Source organism: Rhinoraja longicauda, chromosome 3, assembly GCF_053455715.1.
Source record: "Rhinoraja longicauda isolate Sanriku21f chromosome 3, sRhiLon1.1, whole genome shotgun sequence".
NCBI lineage: Eukaryota > Metazoa > Chordata > Chondrichthyes > Rajiformes > Arhynchobatidae > Rhinoraja > Rhinoraja longicauda.
Genome location: NC_135955.1, coordinates 76,718,977 through 76,740,597, shown reverse-complemented (window position 1 = coordinate 76,740,597; position 21,621 = coordinate 76,718,977). Strand labels below are relative to the sequence as shown.

Here is a 21,621-nt window from a genome sequence, read left to right as displayed (position 1 = left end):
ACAGGTTCACACAACTGGCAGAATCAAACTTTTGCCTAATAAGGTAAAAATGTTACACATGGCATGCATCAAAAAATTATATTAAAAGCCCTAAAAACATAAATTAATATTACATATTAATGAAAACGAGAGACTCAAAAGAGGGGTAGAGATTTCATCGTATTTTCTATTTCAATTTAACTCAACTAACTTCCTTCCTGATTCCTCTCATTCCCATACAAAACAAGCCTAGATTTTGGCAGAAAGAAAAAGTCTCTTAATACAAGATCCTAACCGTATCCATCAACTTACTACATTAAGGATTAAATATTTTATTGCAAAAACAAATGATCATATGAAAAAAATTGTGGATCACAAATTTTGTGCTCTTGCTAGGATTTGTAGGATTACACACTAGGAGTTTATTCCTTGGAGTGTAGTAGACTGAGGATTGGTCTTATAGAGGTGTATAAGATCATGAGGGGAATAGATAGGGAGAGTATACATAGCCTTTTACCCAAAGTAGGGGAATCAAGAACCAGGGGGAGTGGGAGGCTTCATAAATTGGGGAATTGGGTAAAAAGATAATGAGGTTATGCTCCAACTTTAAAAAACATTGGTCAGACTTTAGCGTTCAGTGTAGTGTTCTGATCAGCACACTATAGAAACATAGAAAATAGGTGCAGGAGTAGGCCATTTGGCCCTTCGACCCAGCACCACCATTCAATATGATCATGGCTGATCATCCAAAATCAGTACCCCGTTCCTGCTTTCTCCTTGATTCCGTTAGCCCTAAGAGCTGTATCTAACTCTCTATAGGAAGGAGGTGATAGCAATGGAGAATGTGCAGACGAGATTCACCAGGATACTGCCTGGGATGGAGCATTTTTGAGGAGAGATTGGAGAGGGTTCCCTGGAGTGGAGGTGGTTAAGAGGTGACATAAGTGAGGTATATAAAATATAGATGGGTTGATTGGAGGAAACCTGTCGTCTTATATGTGAACAAAACCAGAGGACATAGATTTGGTGTATAGGGCGAGAGATTTAGAAGGGATTTGAGTGAGATTTTTTATCCACAAGTACCTGGAATGCACTGAGAATGTGGTGGAAGCAGAGTTACTCACCACATTCAAATGTCAAGGCAAGCATTTGCATTGCCAAGCATAGAAGGCTACAGACTCAAGTGCTGCAAGATGGGATTAATACTGACGAGTGTTCACGGCCTGGTGTAGATATGATGGATTGAATTGCCTGGTTCCATGCTGTTTACTATGACAAGGTGGGGGGTGTGACAGCAGAGGAAAGAATATCGCTGATGGGGCATTTTTGGTTTTATTGATTTCCATTTACTACTTAAATTGTATTTTACAAATACATTTGCTCAGAGAGAAAGTGGCATTGTACAAGAAACTAGGAAAATTGGTATGCACAAACAGTGAATATCTTGGCAAATGGAACATTGGCCTTTAATGAAGCACACAAGCAGGGATGTCTTGCTACAATTGTATGGCTTTCATGTGCAGTTTTAGTCTTATTTAGGTCTGTGTGAAGGTGGTTCATAAAGTAAATTCTTGAGGAAAGTGGTCATTTTTGGTTGAATGCAATGGGCACATACTCCCTGGAATTTGGAAGAACAAGATGCATTCCCTGCTTAAGGAGTTTAGAATGAGAGGTCATAATCTCACAGTAAAGATTTAATAATGGCGAAAGGGGGACATTTTTCTCTCAGAGGGTTATGAACATTTGATATTCTTTGCCCAGAGGAATATGGATGCGGAAGTATTGACATTCAACTGTTAGATGAATCCTATTGTGGTCCAAAAATCCAAGGATTGCAAGGATCAAGCTGGAAAGTAAAGTTAAAGACAATGATCAGATCAGTAATTATATTCTGCATTGTGGCGTAGGATCAACATAGAAACATAAAACAGAGGAAATAGGTGCAGGAGTAGGCCAATGTTCATACTGTTGGGTTGTAAGTTACCCACCGGCATATGAGGTGTTGTTCCTCCAGTTTGCATGTGGCCTCACCCAGGACAGAAATGTCAGTATGGGAATGGGAAGAGGAGTTAACATAGAAACATAGATAATAGGTGCAGGAGTAGGCCATTGGGCTCTTCAAGCCATTCAAAATGACCAAGGCTGATCATCCAAAATCAGTACCCCGTTCCCACTTTTTTCCCATATCCTTTGATTCCCTTAGTCTCGACCTGAAATGTCACCCATTCCTTCTCTCCTGAGATGCTGCCTGACCCGCCGAGTTACTGCAGCATTTTGTGTCTACCTTCGAGTTAAACCTAACTCTCTCTTGAAAACATGCAGTGAATTGGCCTCCACTGCCTTCTGTGGCAGAGAATTCCACAGATTCACAACTCTCTGGGTGAAAAAAAAATTCCTCATCTCAGTCCTAAATGGCCTACCCCTTATTCTTAAACTGTGAACCCTGGATCTGGACTCCGCTAACATGGGGAACATTTTTCCTGATTCTAACCTGTCAAATCCCTTAAGAATTTTACATGTTTCTAATAAGATCCTCTCTCATCCTTCTAAATTCCAGTGAATACAAGTCCAATCGCCCATTCTTTCATCATATGTCAGTCCCGCTATCCTGGGAATTAACCTTGTAAACCAATGCTGCACTCCCTCAATAGTAATAATGTCCTTCCTCAAATTAGGAGAGCAAAACTGCAGACAGTACTCTAGGTGTGGTCTCACCAGGGCCCTGTACAACTGCAGTAGTACCTCCTTGCTCCTAAACTCAAATCCTCTCGCAATGAACGCCAACATGCTATTGGCTTTCTTCACTGCTTACTGTACCTGCATGCTTACTTTCAGTGACTGATGTACAAGGACACCCAGGTCTTCTTGCACCACAAAGATACAAAATGCTGGAGTAACTCAGCGGGACAGGCGGCATCTCTGGAGAGAAGGAAAAAGTGACGTTTCAGGTCGAGACCCTTCTTGTTGCCCCTCCCCTTGTCTTAATCTGACACCATTCAAATAATAATCTGCCTTCCTGTTCTTGCCACCAAAGTGGATAACCTCACATTTATACACATTATACTTCATCTGCCCACTCACCCAACCTATCCAAGTCACCCTACAGCCTCATAGCATTCTCCTCGCAGCTCACACTACCACCCAGCTTTGTGTCATCCGCAAACCTGGACATGTTATATTTAATTCCCTTCTCTAAATCGTCAATATACATTGTAAATAACTAGGGTCCCAGCACTGAGCCTTGCGGCACCCCACGAGTCAACTGCCTGCCATTCTGAAAAGGACTTGGTAATTCCTACTCTTTGCTTCCTGTCTGCCAACCAGTTCTGTCCATGTCAATACCCTACCCCCAATAACATGTGCTTTAATTTTGCACACTAATCTCTTGTGTGGGACCTTGTCAAAGGCTTTTTGAAAGTCTAGATACACCACATCCACTGGCTCTCCCTTATCCATTCTACTTGTTACATCCTCAAAGAATTACAGAAGATTAGTCAAGCATGATTTCCCCTTCATAACTCCATGCTGACTTTGACCGATCCTGTCAATGCTTTCCAAATCCGCTGCTATTACATCCTTAATAATAATCGACAAGCATCTTCCCCACTACCGACGTAAGGCTAACTGGTCTATATTTCCCCGTTTTCTCTCTCCCTCCTTTCTTAAAAAGTGGGTCTACATTAGCTATTCTCCAGTCCACAGGAACTGATGCAGAGTCTATAAAATATTGGAAAATGATCACCAATGCATCTACGATTTCTAGGGCCACCTTGAGTACTCTGGGATGCAGACCATCAGGCCCTGGGAATTTATCTGCCTTCAGTCCCAACAATTTACCTAACACCATTTCCTGACTAATGTGGATTCCCTTCAGTTCCTCCCTCCCACTGGATCCTCGGTCCCCTAGTATTTCAAAGAGCCATGAACCCTACTCTTTGTCCTATTACTTTTGTTTTCATGCAATCACTAGTATACATGATTACATATATTCAACAAAAAAATCCTTCTGATAACAGGGACAATGATGATTTTTGTGTTTGCATTCATTTTACATGCATAATAACACTTCGACACATCCCCAAAATCAGCAATCAAAACACAAAAATCAGTGTTCTGTTTGACAAGAATTTCATAATTAGATTGAAGGTAGACACAAAGTGCTGGAGTAACTCAGCGGGTCAGGCAGCATCTCGGGAGAGAAGGAATGCGTGACGTTTCGGGTCGAGACCCTTCTTCAGATTTGTCTATTAGATTCAAAGAATAATTGAAGTTGATGACATTATGTTAATCATCGCTGGCTTGCATAAAATAAACAGAATATTTGATTTTTGTTTTAAAAAGGTAATGAATGGGAAAATATTATTATTATTACGGGAAATACATTAATTGAATTATTTGAAATTAGGGTAATCATTACAAAATGATGCAGGACGGCGACCTTGACATGTTCTATTCAAGAAATCGATAAAACACAAGCAACTAACCATAAGGCTCGAGCCCAATTTCTTCGAGCAAGCGGCAGTTTCTCATTGTCTTGGGCATTTTGTATTAACACTACTGCTCTAAAAAAAAATCAAAGCAGATACATTTCTTACCAAAAGAAAACAATTTTCCAAAACACAAAAATGAAATAGAATTTATAAACACAGACATTGATCCAACTAGTGTCAGCACCTATTCATGTTAACTTTTTTCACATTTACATAGAATGTTACTGTCAAATTATTGTTTCATATTTTAAAAGTTATTCACTTTTTAAACTTTAAATATCACTTTCAAAACTTTAATAAATCCCTTTTCCACTTTCCCAGCCAATCAGCCGTGTTCGACGTCACAATGGAAACCCAACAATCCGCGCCAGCGCAGTTGGGGCCCGTTGATCTAATACAGGTGCTCCCCGACTTACGATGCTTCGACTTAAAATATTTCAATAGACAATAGACAATAGGTGCAGGAGTAGGCCGTTCGGCCCTTTGAGCCAGCACCACCATTCAATGTGATCATGGCTGATCATTCTCAATCAGTACCCCGTTCCTGCCTTCTCTCCACACCCCCTGACTCCGCTATCCTTAAGAGCTCTATCTAGCTCTCTCTTGAATGCATTCAGAGAATTGGCCTCCACTGCCTTCTGAGGCAGAGAATTCCACAGATTTACAACTCTCTGACTGAAAACATTTTTCCTCATCCGTTCTAAATGGCCTAGCCCTTATTCTTAAACTGTGGCCCCTGGTTCTGGACTCCCCCAACATTGGGAACATGGAAACATGCCTCTAACGTGTCCAACCCCTTAATAATCTTATATGTTTTCTTCGACTTTGTGATGGTGCAAACGGCATCTTGCGTCACAATGGGAACCCAACGGGTCCGCGCCTGCGCAGTTGGGGCCTGTTGATTTAATACTTATGTAACATGGCCGCCGGATCAGCCAGGGTGAGTGGCTCCCCTTTCCTCTCCCCCCCCCCCTTGCCCGCCCCCGGCCGCGGGGGAGACTCCCCAGCTGGCAACAGGTCCATGGGTCGTCAGTTGGGGGAGGGTTGTCGGGCCCGCAGGAGAGGTTTAGACCCAACGGGGTTTGCCGGGGAGAGGTTTGGGTCCAACGGGTCCACGCCCGGCTAGTTCCCTGTAGATTCATTTGCTACTGATGATATCTCCTTGGAATCAAGTGCATTCACGACATAACATGGCTTCTCAGAATATGGCCGCTAGATTTTCCACAGTACTTTAGTACGACTGAAAAGCTAAATGTGCAATGGGTATACAATAGAGGTATAGTGTGTAGGGAAGAACTGCAGATGCTGGTTTAAATCGAAGATAGACACAAAATGCTGGAGTAACTCAGTGGGACAGGCAGCATTTCTTCAGATTGAAGAAAGGTCTCGACCTGAAACGTCACCCATTCTTTCTCTCCAGGGATGCTACCTGTCCCGCTGAGTTACTCCAGCATTTTGTGTCTAACATTGAAGAAACTATGTTTCAGGGTCATGTACATTTTTGGTTTACAATGCAACGCTTACCTGCGATACGCCTCTGCTGCTTGTTTTTTCAGGTTTAGATGCTCATTTAAATAACCCAACATTGTGAAAGCTATTGGATCTGTCCGAATTCTCTCTGAAAAATAAATTAAGTCTTAGGTTAGAAACATAGAAAAAAATAGGTGGAGTAGGTAATTTGGCCCTTCGAGCCAGCACTGCCATTCAATATGATCATGGCTGATCATCTAAAATCAGTACCCCGTTCCTGCTTTTCCCTCTTCTCCCTTGATTCCTTTAGCCCTAACATCGGGAACATTTTTCCTGCATCTAGCCTGTCCAATCCTTTAAGAATTTTATATGTTTCTATAAGATCCCCTCTCATCCTTCTAAATTCCAATGAATACAAGCCCAGTCGACCAATTCTTTCATCATGAAAGGTTATATATTTGAAACAAAATAGCTGCTCAACCACCCATTAGTTGGATTTTGATGGTTAACCATTCTTTTACTAATATTAACAAAGAATAAGTGTTTGTCTTTTTATGGCATATTTTATTGATTCGACTGATTCGATGAGGGTGCAGACAAAGTGACGGGTGAGAGGGAGGAAGCCCCATGGTGACCAAGCGAGTATCCTGAAGAAAGTGCACCCTGTCGGGAGGGCAACAGCCAAGTCAACCAGTAAAAAAGTGCTTGCTTGTGCGGGCCAGCTAAATCGGCACCTAGTTTTAAGGTGAAATGACACAAAGTGCTGGAGTAACTCAGCAAACTGAATCAGTCTGAAGATGGGCCTTGACATCACCTATCAATGTTTTTCACAGATGCTGCCTGGCCTGCTGAGTTATTCCAGCATTTGGTGTCCTTTTGTGTATTAAATATCAGCAGCAGTTCTTGGTTTCAACTTCACACAATAAAACCTTACTCTGTTATAGCAGACAATTGGCAATAACGAACACCATCCCCCCCCCCCCACCCCCGGTCCGTTATAACGAGGGTTTACCATACGTGCAGCTTTCATTCCTGGAGCTTTCATTTCAATTGTTTGTCTGTCTTCTCAGCCACTCACTCACCTCACTTTCAAGCTTCTTATCAATAGTTAAATCTTTGCAACAATTTTGCAAGTCCAGGGAATGAAAACTAAATGCATCTAATGTACAACTGATATAGTTAGCTACAACTCTGTGAACCATCCCTTCCCTTTACCACAGCATTGATGCTTAGAAGTTCTCTTCTTAAACCCTTCCAGATTTTTCTTCTTTTGATTTTTCTTCTTGTCATTGAAAAGACATTGGGATAAGTAGATAGATAGGAAGGTTTAGAAGGATATGGACCAAATGCAGGCAGGTGGGACTAGCATAGATGAGGCATCTTGGTCGGCATGGGCACATTGGGCCAAAGGTGTATGACTCTATGACTTTATGTTCTTACAGAACTCTCCCTTTGGCCACCCTCAATCATCTGTTTAACTTCACACAAATAATAATCTGATTATGTTTCCAGGGAACACTAGGGGAAGATACTCCATATTGAAGACGGTTTGTAATAACATTTTATATAAAATATTAAATAACGCATCATTAATTTGCAAACTCAATATTTAAAGCTTCATTTTCAAGGTGTATGACTGTTTCGTAATAGACGCTAATATTGATGAGAGAAGCATTGTCAAATATTTTAAGTATGTTGGGGTGAGTCACGTCTATATTAATAAATACAATTATAGTTTGCCACTATGTTACGTTGGAAGGTGTTTGTAAATAACATAACTGTGGACATCAATTCACATACAAGTTTGCAGCCTGGTAATGTATTTTATCTTACCTGTGTACTTGCTCATGACAACCTGTGCAGCAGATATTGCATTCATCTGTACAATGTTGTACTTGTACAGTTCTGAATTTCTATTTGATTTATCCTGCAGTGTTGCACACACCCAGTGCGCATAACCTTTAGCTCCTTCAGTCTGTACAAAAGAACATTTTTTCTAATTACTCTTCACATTGTAAAATTATAATAAAATAATAAAATCTAATAATAAAATTCTAGCAGAATTTTAACAATCCACTCGGAGAAAACCCACGTAAACACAGAAGGTCCAAACTCTGTACAGACGATACCCATGGTCAATATCAAACCCGGGTCTCTGGAACTGTAAAGCAGCAACGCTATCGCTGCATCACTGCGGTGACTTGTTCAATCCATTGCACAACATTTGCCAATTCATGACATTTAAACCAAGGTAAACTGCTGTATTTGAAGCTCATGGAAGAACAGCACAAATTGGGTACCAACTTTTAGCTGCATAACTGTACATCTGTTCATACACCAGAAGGTGGCATGCCAGTTACACAGAAATGTTTCTTTGACAGCGAGTTTTACATGAACATCTGAGACAAAGCACTGAATGTATTCAAGATGTCATGAAGAAATTTCCAACAAATTAACCAATCAATATTGTACAAGATAATCAATTTGATTTTTTATTCCACAGGTTAGACTTGATTATAATTAGTCTTGCAAGTACAATTAGGAAAGTAAAACACTTACATTGACACCAAGCTCAGTCGTATGTCTAAATAAGTCCATTGTCTCATAGCTGCCAATAGCTTCTGCAATAAGTGCCTGTAAAAATTACAACTGTCATAAAAAGTGTAACAACTAAACAATTCCTTTGCCAATATGGAAAATATTTATGGAAAGCACAATATTCTTATAAGCAATTATGATGAAAAAGGATACTGACAATTGAGCAATGCGTTGCTTTACACTGGGTTCGATGCTTTAATTCGAATTCGAATGAGTTTATGTAAAGCAGGCACTGTTTAATTGTCTGAAGAAGGGTCTCAACCCGAGACATCACCCATTCCTTCTCTCCAGAGATGCTACCCATCCCGCTGAGTTACTCCATCTTTTTGTGTCGATTTTGGTTTAAACCAGCATCTGCAGTTCCTTCTAACACCGTTTATTTGTCAATATCATCCGCAAAATAAGAAGCCAACAGAAGTGATGGCAATCCTTGCCATGATTTGAGAAAAAAGTAGCTTCAAAAGATAGGTTTAAACATTTGCAAACACTGTCATGGGATGTTTTGGCTCCTCTGCACCTATAATGTAAATGGGGCGTTGTTGCATCAATATATGGCAGAATTACTGTTGAAATTACTTTTATTGCTAACATGATGCATTATTTCATTCTAAAATTCTTTCTGAACACTGCAAAATGTGGAAACATTATTTCAAAATATGTTTTTTAATAAACTGGGTGAAGCTACACTACAACAGTAAAGCTGAATTCCTAATTAGCCCAATAACCTTCATACAAACTTTAGTTTATACGAGGTGCACCAGCATTGAGAAAACAGTTGCAAGAATATGTACAACTTGCGTCAGTGAATATGAAAATTTTGCAGAATGTATAAAATATCTACCTGTCCAATCCAGCACATAACATACGAGGGTTCCAAAGACTGGGCTACCTTAAAGGCTTCATGAGCAAGCTAGATTGGAAATACATTAAAAACAACCAAATACAGTAATGTGATAAAAGTAAAAATGTCATTGATGTCAAAACAGATTGTACAAATCCAATTAAATTTACAAATTTGTGGACGACACCACCATTGTGGGACAGATATCAAATAATGAAGAGACAGATTACAGGAAGGAGATTGCGATTGTGACCTGGTGTCAAGATTTATAACAACTTTCTTTCAATTTCAGCAGAATAAGAAGATAGTGATTGACTTCAGGAAGCGTAGCGGTACACATACCCCTGGTATGCATTGACTGCGCATAAGTAAAGATGGTTGAAAACTTCAAGTTCCTGGGACTAAATATCACCAGCAACTTGTCCTGGACCACAACTATCACCAACTTCGACAAATGTGCTGTAGAAAGCATTTTATTGGGATGCACCACAGCATGGGTTGGGAACAGCTCCATCCAAGACCACGAGAAATTGCAGAGAATTGTGGACGCACCCCAGACCATCACACAAACCAACCTCCCTTCCATCGACTCCATTTAAACTTCATGCTGCCTCGGCAAGGCAATCAGCATAATCAAGGATGTGGCTCGCCCCTATCACTCCCTCTTCTCTCCCCTCTCAACGGGCAAGAGATACCGAAGTTGTGAAAACACCCACCTTCAGATTCAGGGACAGTTTCTTCCCAGCTGTTAGAAGGTAACAGAAACATTCTATCAACAACTAGAGAGCGGACCTGAGCTACTATCTACCTCATAGGAATCCTTTGGATATCTTTTATCGGACCTTACTGGACTTTATCTTGCACCAAACGTTATTCCCTTTATCATGATTCCCTTTATCATGTACATTGCGGATGGCTTGATTGTAAACATGTATTGTCTTTCTGCTGACAGGTTAGCATGCAACAAAAGTTTTTCATTGTACCTCGGTTCACGTGACAATAAACTAAACTTTAATAGTTAAATTGCTGCACTATTTATAGCATCTTATATCAGCCATTTCTGTATCTCAAGGATACAATGAACAGACCTTACCACATAAATCCAATGATCTTGACTTCAAATTATTGTTGAACAACTTGTGTTCTTAATATTTACCTCAACGTTTTCATTCTTCAAATAAGTTGCCCCCAGGTTGGTCCAAGCCACTACATTCTAGTATAGGAGATTACCACATTTAAGTCAATGTTAAAACATTATCCTCACAACATTAAAAGATTTACTGTTAGAAACAGTACAAAAAATGTTTACTCAATTAAAAAATGCATGGTTTATCATGTCCAATTATTCATAAACTTAAAAATCACTTCATTTCTGCACTGGTAAATATGAATTAATGACAAATAGTAAAAGGTATTTACTGTTAAATATGAAAGAGAAATTGTGAATCTACTTACATTTTGTTCAACCTGAACAGATTTAATAAATGCATGCTGTGCAAGAGCATAGTTTTCAATACCTGTATCACATCAATGTGGAAAAGCAAGAAGACATATTTAGTTTGCTAAATATTTAATTTAGTAATATACATTGATAGGCTAGCTGAATAAACCGACAAAAAGCAATTGAAATTGAATACAGATGAGTGAAATAATACACTGTGGCAGAAATAATGCAGCTTTATAGGCTAAATAACACACCTCTAAAGGGTGTGCATGGTCAAAGGTACCTTGATAAATATTTATACAAATTGTATAACAGTAGCAGTAGATGCTGCAGGAGTACCAGAGACTCAGATTCAATCCAGACTTTTGATGATGTCTGTGTGGAGATTGTACATTTTCCCTGTGACCACATGGGTTTTCTTCTAGATGCTCAGATTTCCTCAAACATTTGAAAGATATGTGGACTGGGTAGGTTATTTGGCCTCTTTCATTGAACCATGAAGGTGAGTGATAGAATCTGGGGGACTTGATGAGAATATGTGGAGAATGAAGAAAGGGTTAATATAGAATTGGTATAATTGGGTGGTTGATAATTGGTGTAGATTTGGTGAGCTAAAAGCTCTGTGTCCATGGTGAATGACTTTATAACTCTAACTTCAGCCCACCTTAATTTGAGTTTGTAAAAATTAAAAAAAACTCGCTATTGCAGAATTGGACTGAAAAAGACTAGTTTATCGCTCAAGATTAAATTCTATCTTGCAATACCTTTGCAACAGGCAACAACTCCAAGTGCATTCCAGTATTGATGATTTTTGCTGTTCAACATCACAGACTTTTTAAGGCACTGTTGAATAAACATTAAAATAAACTTTATTATGGAAATGTTTCAAACATGGAAACAAAACAATTCAGTAATGTCAAAGAGCAAATTTTTCTCTGATTTCATATGGAACGATTGATTATTCCAAGAGCACCGGATAAAAATAAATGGAAGAGGCTGTGTGAATAAAGATGTCCTATATATCAGACTCCACTTAATTACCTGTTCACCAATTTAAGTAAATGGACTATCTGTTGGGCTCCGTGATAAGAATGTACAATTCCATGAATAAGTAATTATGTTTAAACCAAGAAGAAAATGCAAATTCTTTCCAATACGAATCCTGGCCAGTTTTGTGGTAGACTAATTAAGGCGAATGTGTTTTTGAATTAATACGGATGCTTGAGTATGCAGTACATTTGCTGTTCAACAGAGCTTTCTTAAAATACCTCAAATGCTTGAGTTGATAATAATTTAGTGCCACTCTTGTTTAAAAATTCTATAATTTTTATTATTTTTGATTTCATTCTGCTGAGCTTTAGGAACTATTAGTTAAAAAGTCAGGCCACAAATCTAAATTAAGATAAGATACTCTAGTTAATGATTATAAAGAAATGGAAAAGTTTAAATTAGGTTTATTCAGTGAATATTTTAGTCATGGAACTACAAATGCAAAATGAAAGTTGAAGTTTCTTCCGAATTTCTTCAAGAGGAATCACTCCACAGAAATAGATCATGAATAGTTTTTGGAGGGAAAAAAACATCAATATTTGGAATTGTTTGATAATTGTCAAAGTAATAAGCTGAAGATCAAATTTTGATTGTATATATAGCGTTCCAACCACTGAGTAATACATGCTATCAACAAAACCTGAATAATTGCTGGCATTACAATGGAAATCATGGTGTACAATTAAACCATGTAGAGAAACCGAACCAGAAAAGGCAAAACTTTCATTTGAAAATTTGGAATATCATTTGAACACAAACTGTATTTCCTGTAAAAAAAAATGCAGTGATAGAGTAACTACACGGGTCAGGCAGCATCTCTAGTGAACATGGATAGGTGACATGATCCCGACCTAAAATGTCACTTGTCCATGTTCTCCAGTGCTGCTCATAGACCTGCTAAGTTACTCCAATAGACAATAGGTGTAGGAGGAGGCCATTCGGCCCTTCGAGCCAGCACCGCCATTCAATGTGATCATGGCTGATCATTCTCAATCAGTACCCCGTTCCTGCCTTCCCCCCATACCCCCTGACTCCGCTATCCTTAAGAGCTCTATTTAGCTCTCTCTTGAATGCATTCAGAGAATTGGCCTCCACTGCCTTCTGAGGCAGAGAATTCCACAGATTCACAACTCTCTGACTGAAAACGTTTTTCCTCGTCTCAGTTCTAAATGGCCTACCCCTTATTCTTAAACTGTGGCCCCTTGTTCTGGATTCCAGTACTGTGTGTCTTTTTTTTTGTAACCAGCATCTGCTGTTCCTTGTTTCTTTATAATTCCTGTAATTTGGTATTACACCATAAAAGATTATTTTTACCTGCAGTGATTTTTCAAGCAAGTCGTGCACAGTATTTTCTTCTCCTGTGTCGTGGTATGCTGCCAGGTATTGCGCCTGTCGGTAATAATTCACACCAAGGTCACACCACAGATTGGCAGATGTAGACATCAGTGCAAGGGCTCGCACATAGCATCTAAAAAACAAATAAATTCTAGTGAATAATAAGTAACATCCTTCCTTCATAATAAAAAATTGCAAATACATAACTGTAATTTTGATATTTTGATTCAGCATTTCAACACCAATTTAAAATACTAAAATCTAATTCACCCCCCCCCCCCCCACCTCAACTTTGATAGTCTGAAGACGGGTTCCAAACCAAAACGTCACCTATTCATTTTCTCCAGAGATGCTGCCTGACCCGCTGAGTTATTCAAGCATTTTGTGTCTATCTTCGGTTTCAACCAGCATCTGCAGTTCCTTCCTCTACAATTTTTTTTTTATAGCACCTAATTCTGTATAATTAGATTTTAGTTCAAGATTTTCTGTTACAGTACAACCTGATTAAATTAAATTGTGAAATTTGGCACCAAACATGTTAGCAATCACAACATACAAATACTTCGATCACATTAGATGTACTAGGCATTTAATTCAGTTTCCATATAATGTGCATTTCTTCAATTTAAAAGATTTAATATTTCATTTGCATGTGCAGGCTTAAGGTAAACTGCCTGCAAGGAAATCTGCATACTTCTCACTGCAGATTAGATTACTAATCGTCCCTCCATGTATTAAATATAAATTATAGGCAAACAATCTTAAAATTGATAAAGCACTTTTAAAATATTAAAATGGACAACTTATTAAATTGAAAATAATTTACCTTCCTCCTAGGGAAAGTAGCTCACTTTTGTTTAAAGTGTGCACATTAGTTTTCTCAATCTGTGCAGAGAGAACAAAATTGACTTCAACATTAACTTTTGCTGGTGACAGAACATGGAGTGTGGTACATGTGTCTCCTATTAGCTTCCAAAGGCAGGATACATCAGGTCGATATTGCACTGCTCTACAATAAAAGGAAACAAAAAATAATAAACATTGTCACTTAAGAAAGAACAGGGAGTGCGTGGCTGTTGCTGTTGATCATTTTGTGGCATTGGTGCCTGGCCTCCATGGTCTTGAACCACATGCTGTCATGGTGCTTCATACCTGCCTGGAGGTCCTTTCTCCATCTCCCCCGGTTCTCAGCAGCCGCTTCCTAGTTGGCAGTGCCAATGTTCAAATTTGTCATATCCCTTTTAATTGTATCCTTGTGGCAATGCTTTGATGGAATTTAACTATGACCAGTGCAAAATTGGGAAGTTAAACCAGGACAGGAGATATACAGTGAATGGAAGAGCCTGGGGAGTATTGTGGAACAGAGACCCAGGGATATGAATACATAGTTTCTTGAAAATTACAACTGAGGTCAACAGGACAGCAAGGAAAGTGTACGACATGGCTGCCTTCATCTGCTGAGTTCTGGTCGCAATACTATAGGAAAGATGCGATTAAGCCAGAGAGGATGCAGGAAAAATTTGCAAGGTTATTATCTGGATTGTAGGCTTTAAGTTATAAGAAGAGATTGTATAGGCCAGGTCCATTTACTCTGAAACAAAGAATGCTGAGAGATGACCTGATAGAGGTATATACAATTATGAGAGGCACAGACAGTAGATAGCGGGTACTTTTTTACTGTGGCAAATATTTTTACCAACTAGAGGACTTAGGATTAAGGTGAGAGAGAGGAGATTTAAAGGGGATTGAGCAGAAGATTTTTCCAACAAAGAGGTAGTCGGTATCTGGAATGAACTCCCAGAGGTGATGGAGGCAGATACATTTAAGAGACATCTGGACTGGTGCGTGATTGAACAAGACATGGAGTGATATGAAATAAATGTAGGCAAGATGTATTAGTGTAGAAAGACATGATGGTCAGATGAAATGCCTTGGGCGGAAGGGCTTGTGATATGCTATGCACCTTCATGACCTTTGAAAAGAAAGCAACTGTGGAACTGCTTAACTAATTCAATTGAAGGATTGTTTAATAAGTATTGCAAGAATAAGAAGATAATGTAAGTCGAAGGAATTAATTCAATGCCATGTTGCTAAAGAAAGCAAAAAATGGCTGGAAGTCTGATTAATAAGGAGAAAAAGAGAAAATAAACTTTAAAATACAATTTAAAAAAATGTTTGATATAAAACCTGATGAAATAAGACGTCATACTTGCAATAGTTATTTTTCCATTGGAAACCAAAAGGTAGATAACTGAAAATTAAAACCCTTATTACACCATGTGCTGCTTCACTTCTCTCCTTTTGTAGTCACAAAAGTAAAAGATAGTAGTTTGCACCAAAAAATCCTATTTTTCCACATGTAAAACATATCCAGAACTAAGGGCATAATGTTAACTATTGATCAATTCGATTTCTAATCGTCTAATTCAAAAATATCTGTTTTCATTTAACTAGTTTTATTTTTACTCACCCAGCAAAGTACTGAAGTGCCTGTTCAGCTGAATCCAAAGCTCTTCCATCCAAATAATCATTGAGGGCATGTCGTGACATCATTAAGTAGCATTCACCTAGACCTAAACAACAAAATGAAAACAATTTGAATCGAGGGTGGTTATATACTTAAAACAAATATGAGGATCCGATTTTTTAAAAAAATACCGTACCAACATAATATTCTGTATATTTTACAACAATATTGGAAAAATAACATACAGATTGGATTGGCTGCTGTTATTTTCTCCTCTTTCATACTGTATTCTTCTATGAACTTTCTTGGTGAATGAAAGGATTCCTGGCATCCTTCTGAGTAATTATAAATACTACCATACTCTGAGAAGAGCAAAGATTTCTTACTTTTCCCCATCTTAGTTCAAACGTTTTCTTACATGCTATTAGTTTTAACTATATTGCAAAGGTCTAATCATAGACTTGAAAGAAGCATCCTAATGTCAATCACACTAGTCAGCCATAACCTCCTCTTTAACTCATCTATGCTGACATCCCTGATTAACCAGTGTATGTCAAAATGAAGATGTATATTGATCCTTGAAATGTACTCCAACTACTTTTTCTCCACCAAAGCTAAACGACCTGTGCTGCAATTACTCAGTTTATCCTTTTTTTAAAAAAAACAACAGCATGTTAGCATTTCTCTAATCCTTTGGGATCATTCCTGTAGCTAAAAAGTGGATCTCCGACATTTCCTTCCTTGCTTCTCGGGGATACATTTATGTGGGACTCAGAATTTATCAATTTTCAATGATGCTAAACCCCTACATACTTCCTCTTTTTATAGAAACATGGAAAATAGGTGCAGGAAGAGTTAGGCCCTTCGAGTCAACACTGCCATTCATTAATAATAATAATAATAATGCATTTTATTTATATAGCGCTTTTCATACACTCAAAGACGCTTTACAGAGATTTTGAGAACATAGGGAAATGAATAAATAGATAAATAAGTAAATAAATAAATGAACAGAGAAAGGAGACAGAAGGTGAGGTGACCTTCAGTGGTTGAAGGCAGTACTGAACAGGTGGTGATCATTGTGATCATAGCTGATCATCCACAATCAGTAACCTGTGCCTGCTTTCTCCCCATATCCCTTGATTCCACTAGCCCCTCGAGCTCTATCCAACTATCTTCTAAATTAGTCCAGTGAATTGGCCTCCAATGCCTTCTGTGGCAGAGAATTCTACAACTTCACAACTCTGGGTGAAAAACTTTCTTCTCACCTCAGTTTTAAATGGCCTCCCCTTTAGTCTTAGACTGTGGTCCCTGGTTCTGGACTGCCCCAACATTACGAACATTTTTCCTGCATTTAGCTTGTCCAGTCCTTTTATAATTTTATACATCTCTATAAGATCCCCTCTCATCCTTCTAAACTCCAGTGAATACAAACCCCGTCTTTCCAATCTTTCCTCACATGATAATCCCGCCATCCCAGGGATTAACCTTGTGAACCTACGCTGCACTGCCTCAATAGCAAGGACGTCCTTCCTCAAATTAGGAGACCAAAACTGCACACAATACTCCAGATGTGGTCTCACCAGGGCCCTATAAAACTGCAGAAGGACCTCTTTGCTCCTCTACTCAAATCCTCTCGTTATGAAGGCCAACATGCCATTAGCTTTCTTCACTGCCTGCTGTACCTGCACGCTTACTTTCAGGGAATGGTATACAAGGACGCCCAGGTCTCGTTGCACTTCCCCTTTACCTAATCTGACACCATTGAGATAATAATCTGCCTCTTTGTTTTTGCCAGCAAAGTGGATAACCTCACATTTATTTACATTATACTGCATCTGCCATGTATTTCCCCACTCACTCAACCTGTCCCAGTCACCCTGCAACCTCCTAACATCCTCTTCGCAGTTCACACTGCCACCCAGCTTTGTGTCATCTACAAACTTGCTAGTGTTGCTTCTAATTCCATCATCCAAATCATTAATATACATTGTAAATAGTTGTAGCCCCAGCACAGAGTTTTGCGGCACTCCACTCGCCACTGCCTGCCATTCTGAAAAGGACCAGTTTATTCTTACTCTTTGCTTCCTGTCTGCCAACCAATTCTCTATCCATGTTAATGCCCTACCCCCAATATCATGTGTTCTAATTTTGCTCACCAATCTCCCATGTGGGACCTTATCAAAGGCTTTCTGAAAATCTAGATACACTACATCCATTGGCTCTACTTTATCCATTTTACTTGTCACATCCTCAAAAAATTCCAGATTAGTCAAGCATGATTTCCCTTTCGTAAATCCATTCTGACTTGGACCAATCCTTTTACTGCTATCCAAATGCGCCGTTATTACCTCTTTAATAATTGACTCCAGCATCTTCCCGACCAACGATGTCAGGCTAACTGGTCTATAATTCCCCGTTTTCCCTCTCGCTCCTTTCTTGAAAAGTGGGATAACATTAGCAACCCTCCAATCCACAGGAACTGATCCTGAATCAATTGATAATTGGAAAATGATCACCAATGCATCTACGATTTCTAGAACCACCTCCTAGAGTACCCTGGGATGCAGACAATCAGGCACTGGGGATTTATCAGCCTTCAGTTTACCCAATACTATTTCTCACCTAATGCAAATTTCTTTCAGTTCTTCTGGCTCCCTAGATCCTCCATCCTCTAGTATATATGGGAGATTGTTTGTGTCTTCCTTAAGAGACTCTTCCTGTTCAACTCTTCTGCCATTTCCTTGTTACCCATAATAATTTCCCCCATTTCTGCCTTCAAGGAACCCACATTTGTTTTTACTAATCTTTTTTCTTAACATACCTAAAGAAGCTTTTACTGTCCTTCTTTATGTTCTTGGCCAGCTTCCCCTTGTACTTCATCTTTTCAGTCCGTATTGCCCGTTTTGTTACCTTCTGTTGTCCTTTGAAAGTTACCCAATCCTCTGGCTTCCTGCTACTTTTTGCTATGTTACACATCTTTTCGTTTTATTCCACCCTAACTTCCCTTGTCAGCCACGGTTGCCTCTTGCTCCCCTTAGAATCTTTCTTCCTCTTTGGAATGAAATGATCCTGCATCTTCTGGATTATGTTCAGAAATTCCTGCCATTGCTGTTCCACCGTCATTCCTACTGGGATCCTTTTGCTGTCGACCTTGGCCAACTGCTCTCTCATGCCTTCATAGTCCCCTTTGTCCAACTGCAACACTGACACTTCTGATTTAATCTTCTCCCTCTCAAATGACAAATTACAACTAATCATATTATAAAATGGCGGCGCTGCCCTAGCAGCTGCGGCTCACCTGCGGTCCATTTGTCTTTGTGTTTTTGTTGTTTTTTTTGTCTTAATTGTAGTTGTGATGTGGTGTTTTTGTGTTTGTGTACTATGTGTGTATGTGGGGGGGAGGGGGGAACTGTAACATTGTAAATATGTGTCCCTTCCGAACGGAGACCCGACCTTTGTTTTCTGGGTGGTGTCTCCGTTCCTGCTGCGGCCTACCATCGGCCCAACTCCTGGAGCTGTCGGCCTCCAGGGCTCTGGTTCGCAGAGCCCGCGGATCGGACTTACCATCACCGGAGCCGGCCGTCTTCGGAGGCTGCGGGAGCGGCTGCGACTCGCCTTAGGCTCGGGCCGCGTGGATGCCGACATCGGGAGCTCCGGCAGCGGCAGCGGGTTCGCCTGCCCCGGATCGCGGGGCTTGGGTCGAGGACATTTCACCGTCCGGCGCGGCCTAAGATATGCCGCGGGATATTTCTCTGCTGGGCGGGGGCTTCAATGTCGGGAGCCACGACCGCCCCGACGTGCAGCAACAGCAGCAGCAGCAGCGTGTTCGCCCGCCCCGGATCGGACTTATCATCGGCGGAGCCGGCCGTCTTCGGAGGCTGCGGGAGCGGCTGCGACTCGCCTTGGGCTTGGCCCGCTGTGGACCGTCCGGTGCGGCCTGCAACCACAACAACCTGACTGCGGGCGAGGACAGCAGGAGAAGGGAAAGACATTGTGGCCTTCCATCACAGTGAGGAGAGGACTGGAGGAGACTCACTGTGATGGATGTTTCTTTGATGGATGTTTCTTTTTTGTGTGTTTTTGGGGTTGGGTAATTTGAATGCCTATTTAATGCTTTTATTGTTGGACTGTGTTTTTGGGGGTTTTGGGGTTGTGTAATTTGAATGCCTATTTAATGCTTTTATTGTTGGACTGTGTTTTGGGGGTTTTTGGGGTTGTGTAATTTGAATGCCTATTTAATGCTTTTATTATTGGACTGTGTTTTGGGTTTTTTTTTGGGGTTGTGTAATTTTAATGCTTATTTAATGCTTTTATTGTTGGACTGTGGGTGACTGAATTTCGTCCAATATTGGATGACAAATAAAGCTATCTTGAACTTGAATCTTGAATCTTGAATGGTCACTACCACCAAGTGGTTCCTTTACCTCGAGTTCCCTTATTAAATCTGGTTCATTGGACAACACTGCCTTCTCTCTGGTAGGCTCCAGTACAAGCTGCTACATTAATACCATCTAATGTTTCACACTTATTCATTGATATTCATATAATGATCCTCAGTTAAGGAGAAAAAATAGTTTCTAGAACAGATAAGTGTTATGTCCTACCGAGAACGCTCTGCTTTGCCCCCCCCCCCATCCCCCCAATCCCCCCATCCATCTACTGGATATTTGTCTGCTCTTAAATTCTGTTGATTCTTTCAATAATGCTGCACAGAAGGGGCAATAGGGAATGATGCATCAATGTTTAGGTATGACTGACATTTGAAATATGAAATATGAACCAATTATAGAAAATACTTAAAATAAAATCAGCTGAAGGGAATCAACCAGCAGCAAAAAACTTTGGTTTGGAACCTTTCAACTGTTGAAAGTGTTTTATATTCCATCTTTAAATAAAGACTAGCTGCTGTGGATGCATTGGGTCCAAACCCCTCCAGCATTGGTGTCGGACCCTCCCCTCCCCCCCACTCAATTTCCCCTCAACCCCCCTTATCCCCCCCTCAATTCCCCCTTTTCCCACCCTCCTCCCTTCCCCCCCAGTCACTCGCTCGACAGTGGCTATCCCCTCATTCAGCAGCAGTGGCAGCAGCGGCGATGGCCGTTACTTTGAGCGGGAAGAACCCCCGGTGGACAACCAGCGCGCTTTGAGCGGGAAGAGACGGCGACCAATTAGCGCATCGTCGGCGTTCCCCCCACGTGGGACCCGGAACAGCAACCAATCAGGCATCGAGCAGGAGGTCGGAGCCAATCAATCAACCACGCGCGGCCGGGGGGGGGGGAAAGAGAGCGGCAGGAGCCAATCAGGACGTGCCGGATCCCACGTGGGGGAAGGTGGTAGAGCCAATCAAATGGCAATCGCAAAATGGCACATATATATTGTGAAATCCATTTTGAAGCTTTTACGACACTTGTGGCACTCATAAAATGGATACGTACAGACATTATTTTGACTCACTGGCGTACACTAATCAACAAGAAATGCATAACATGTGTTTCAGGATTGTTATGAAGGGAAATTTTAAAAAATTACCTTTGAGGGCTGGCACGTAGTTTTCCGACTTTTGAATTATCTGTTTATACTCTGCAACTGCATCTGCATACTTGCCAAGAATCTGCTTGATGAGGGCTATCTTGTGAATGTTGTACACTGCATTTGGGTTGAGTTCACTGGCTTTTGTGAAGGCCTTGAGAGCAGCAGTGTAGCCTCCTCTGCTGAGATAAGCCTCTCCTAAACATTCCCAGCAATTTGAGTCCATTGGGTCTGCCCTCAAAGCTGCTTGTAAGCTTTAAAAAATGACAGATTGTTAACTTGACTATTATAATCAAACACAACCTTCAATACAACAGCAAATTTCAATGAAATATCAGTGGAATTGTCTGCCTGAAGCCATTTCCGGTAACCGTCAATATTTCAATCTCTCAATTGCGAAAGGAATCTTTTTAAC

The 21,621-nt window shown here is 40.3% G+C and overlaps 1 protein-coding gene across 3 annotated transcripts in view; it reads right to left on the bottom strand.

The window, feature by feature from the left end:
• Positions 1-21,621, bottom strand: part of skic3 (SKI3 subunit of superkiller complex) — a 99,867-nt gene that overhangs the window by 27,576 nt on the left and 50,670 nt on the right. For all 3 annotated transcript variants that reach the window (XM_078396483.1, XM_078396484.1, XM_078396485.1), the window contains 12 exons: positions 21,207-21,460; positions 15,678-15,780; positions 14,034-14,216; positions 13,187-13,340; positions 11,587-11,665; positions 10,834-10,895; positions 10,535-10,591; positions 9,379-9,447; positions 8,499-8,573; positions 7,773-7,914; positions 5,994-6,087; positions 4,464-4,541 (listed from right to left, as the gene is read on the bottom strand). In XM_078396483.1, coding sequence (XP_078252609.1) covers positions 4,464-4,541; positions 5,994-6,087; positions 7,773-7,914; positions 8,499-8,573; positions 9,379-9,447; positions 10,535-10,591; positions 10,834-10,895; positions 11,587-11,665; positions 13,187-13,340; positions 14,034-14,216; positions 15,678-15,780; positions 21,207-21,460 — 1,350 coding nt within the window. The remainder of the gene's footprint in view (positions 1-4,463; positions 4,542-5,993; positions 6,088-7,772; positions 7,915-8,498; positions 8,574-9,378; positions 9,448-10,534; positions 10,592-10,833; positions 10,896-11,586; positions 11,666-13,186; positions 13,341-14,033; positions 14,217-15,677; positions 15,781-21,206; positions 21,461-21,621) is intronic.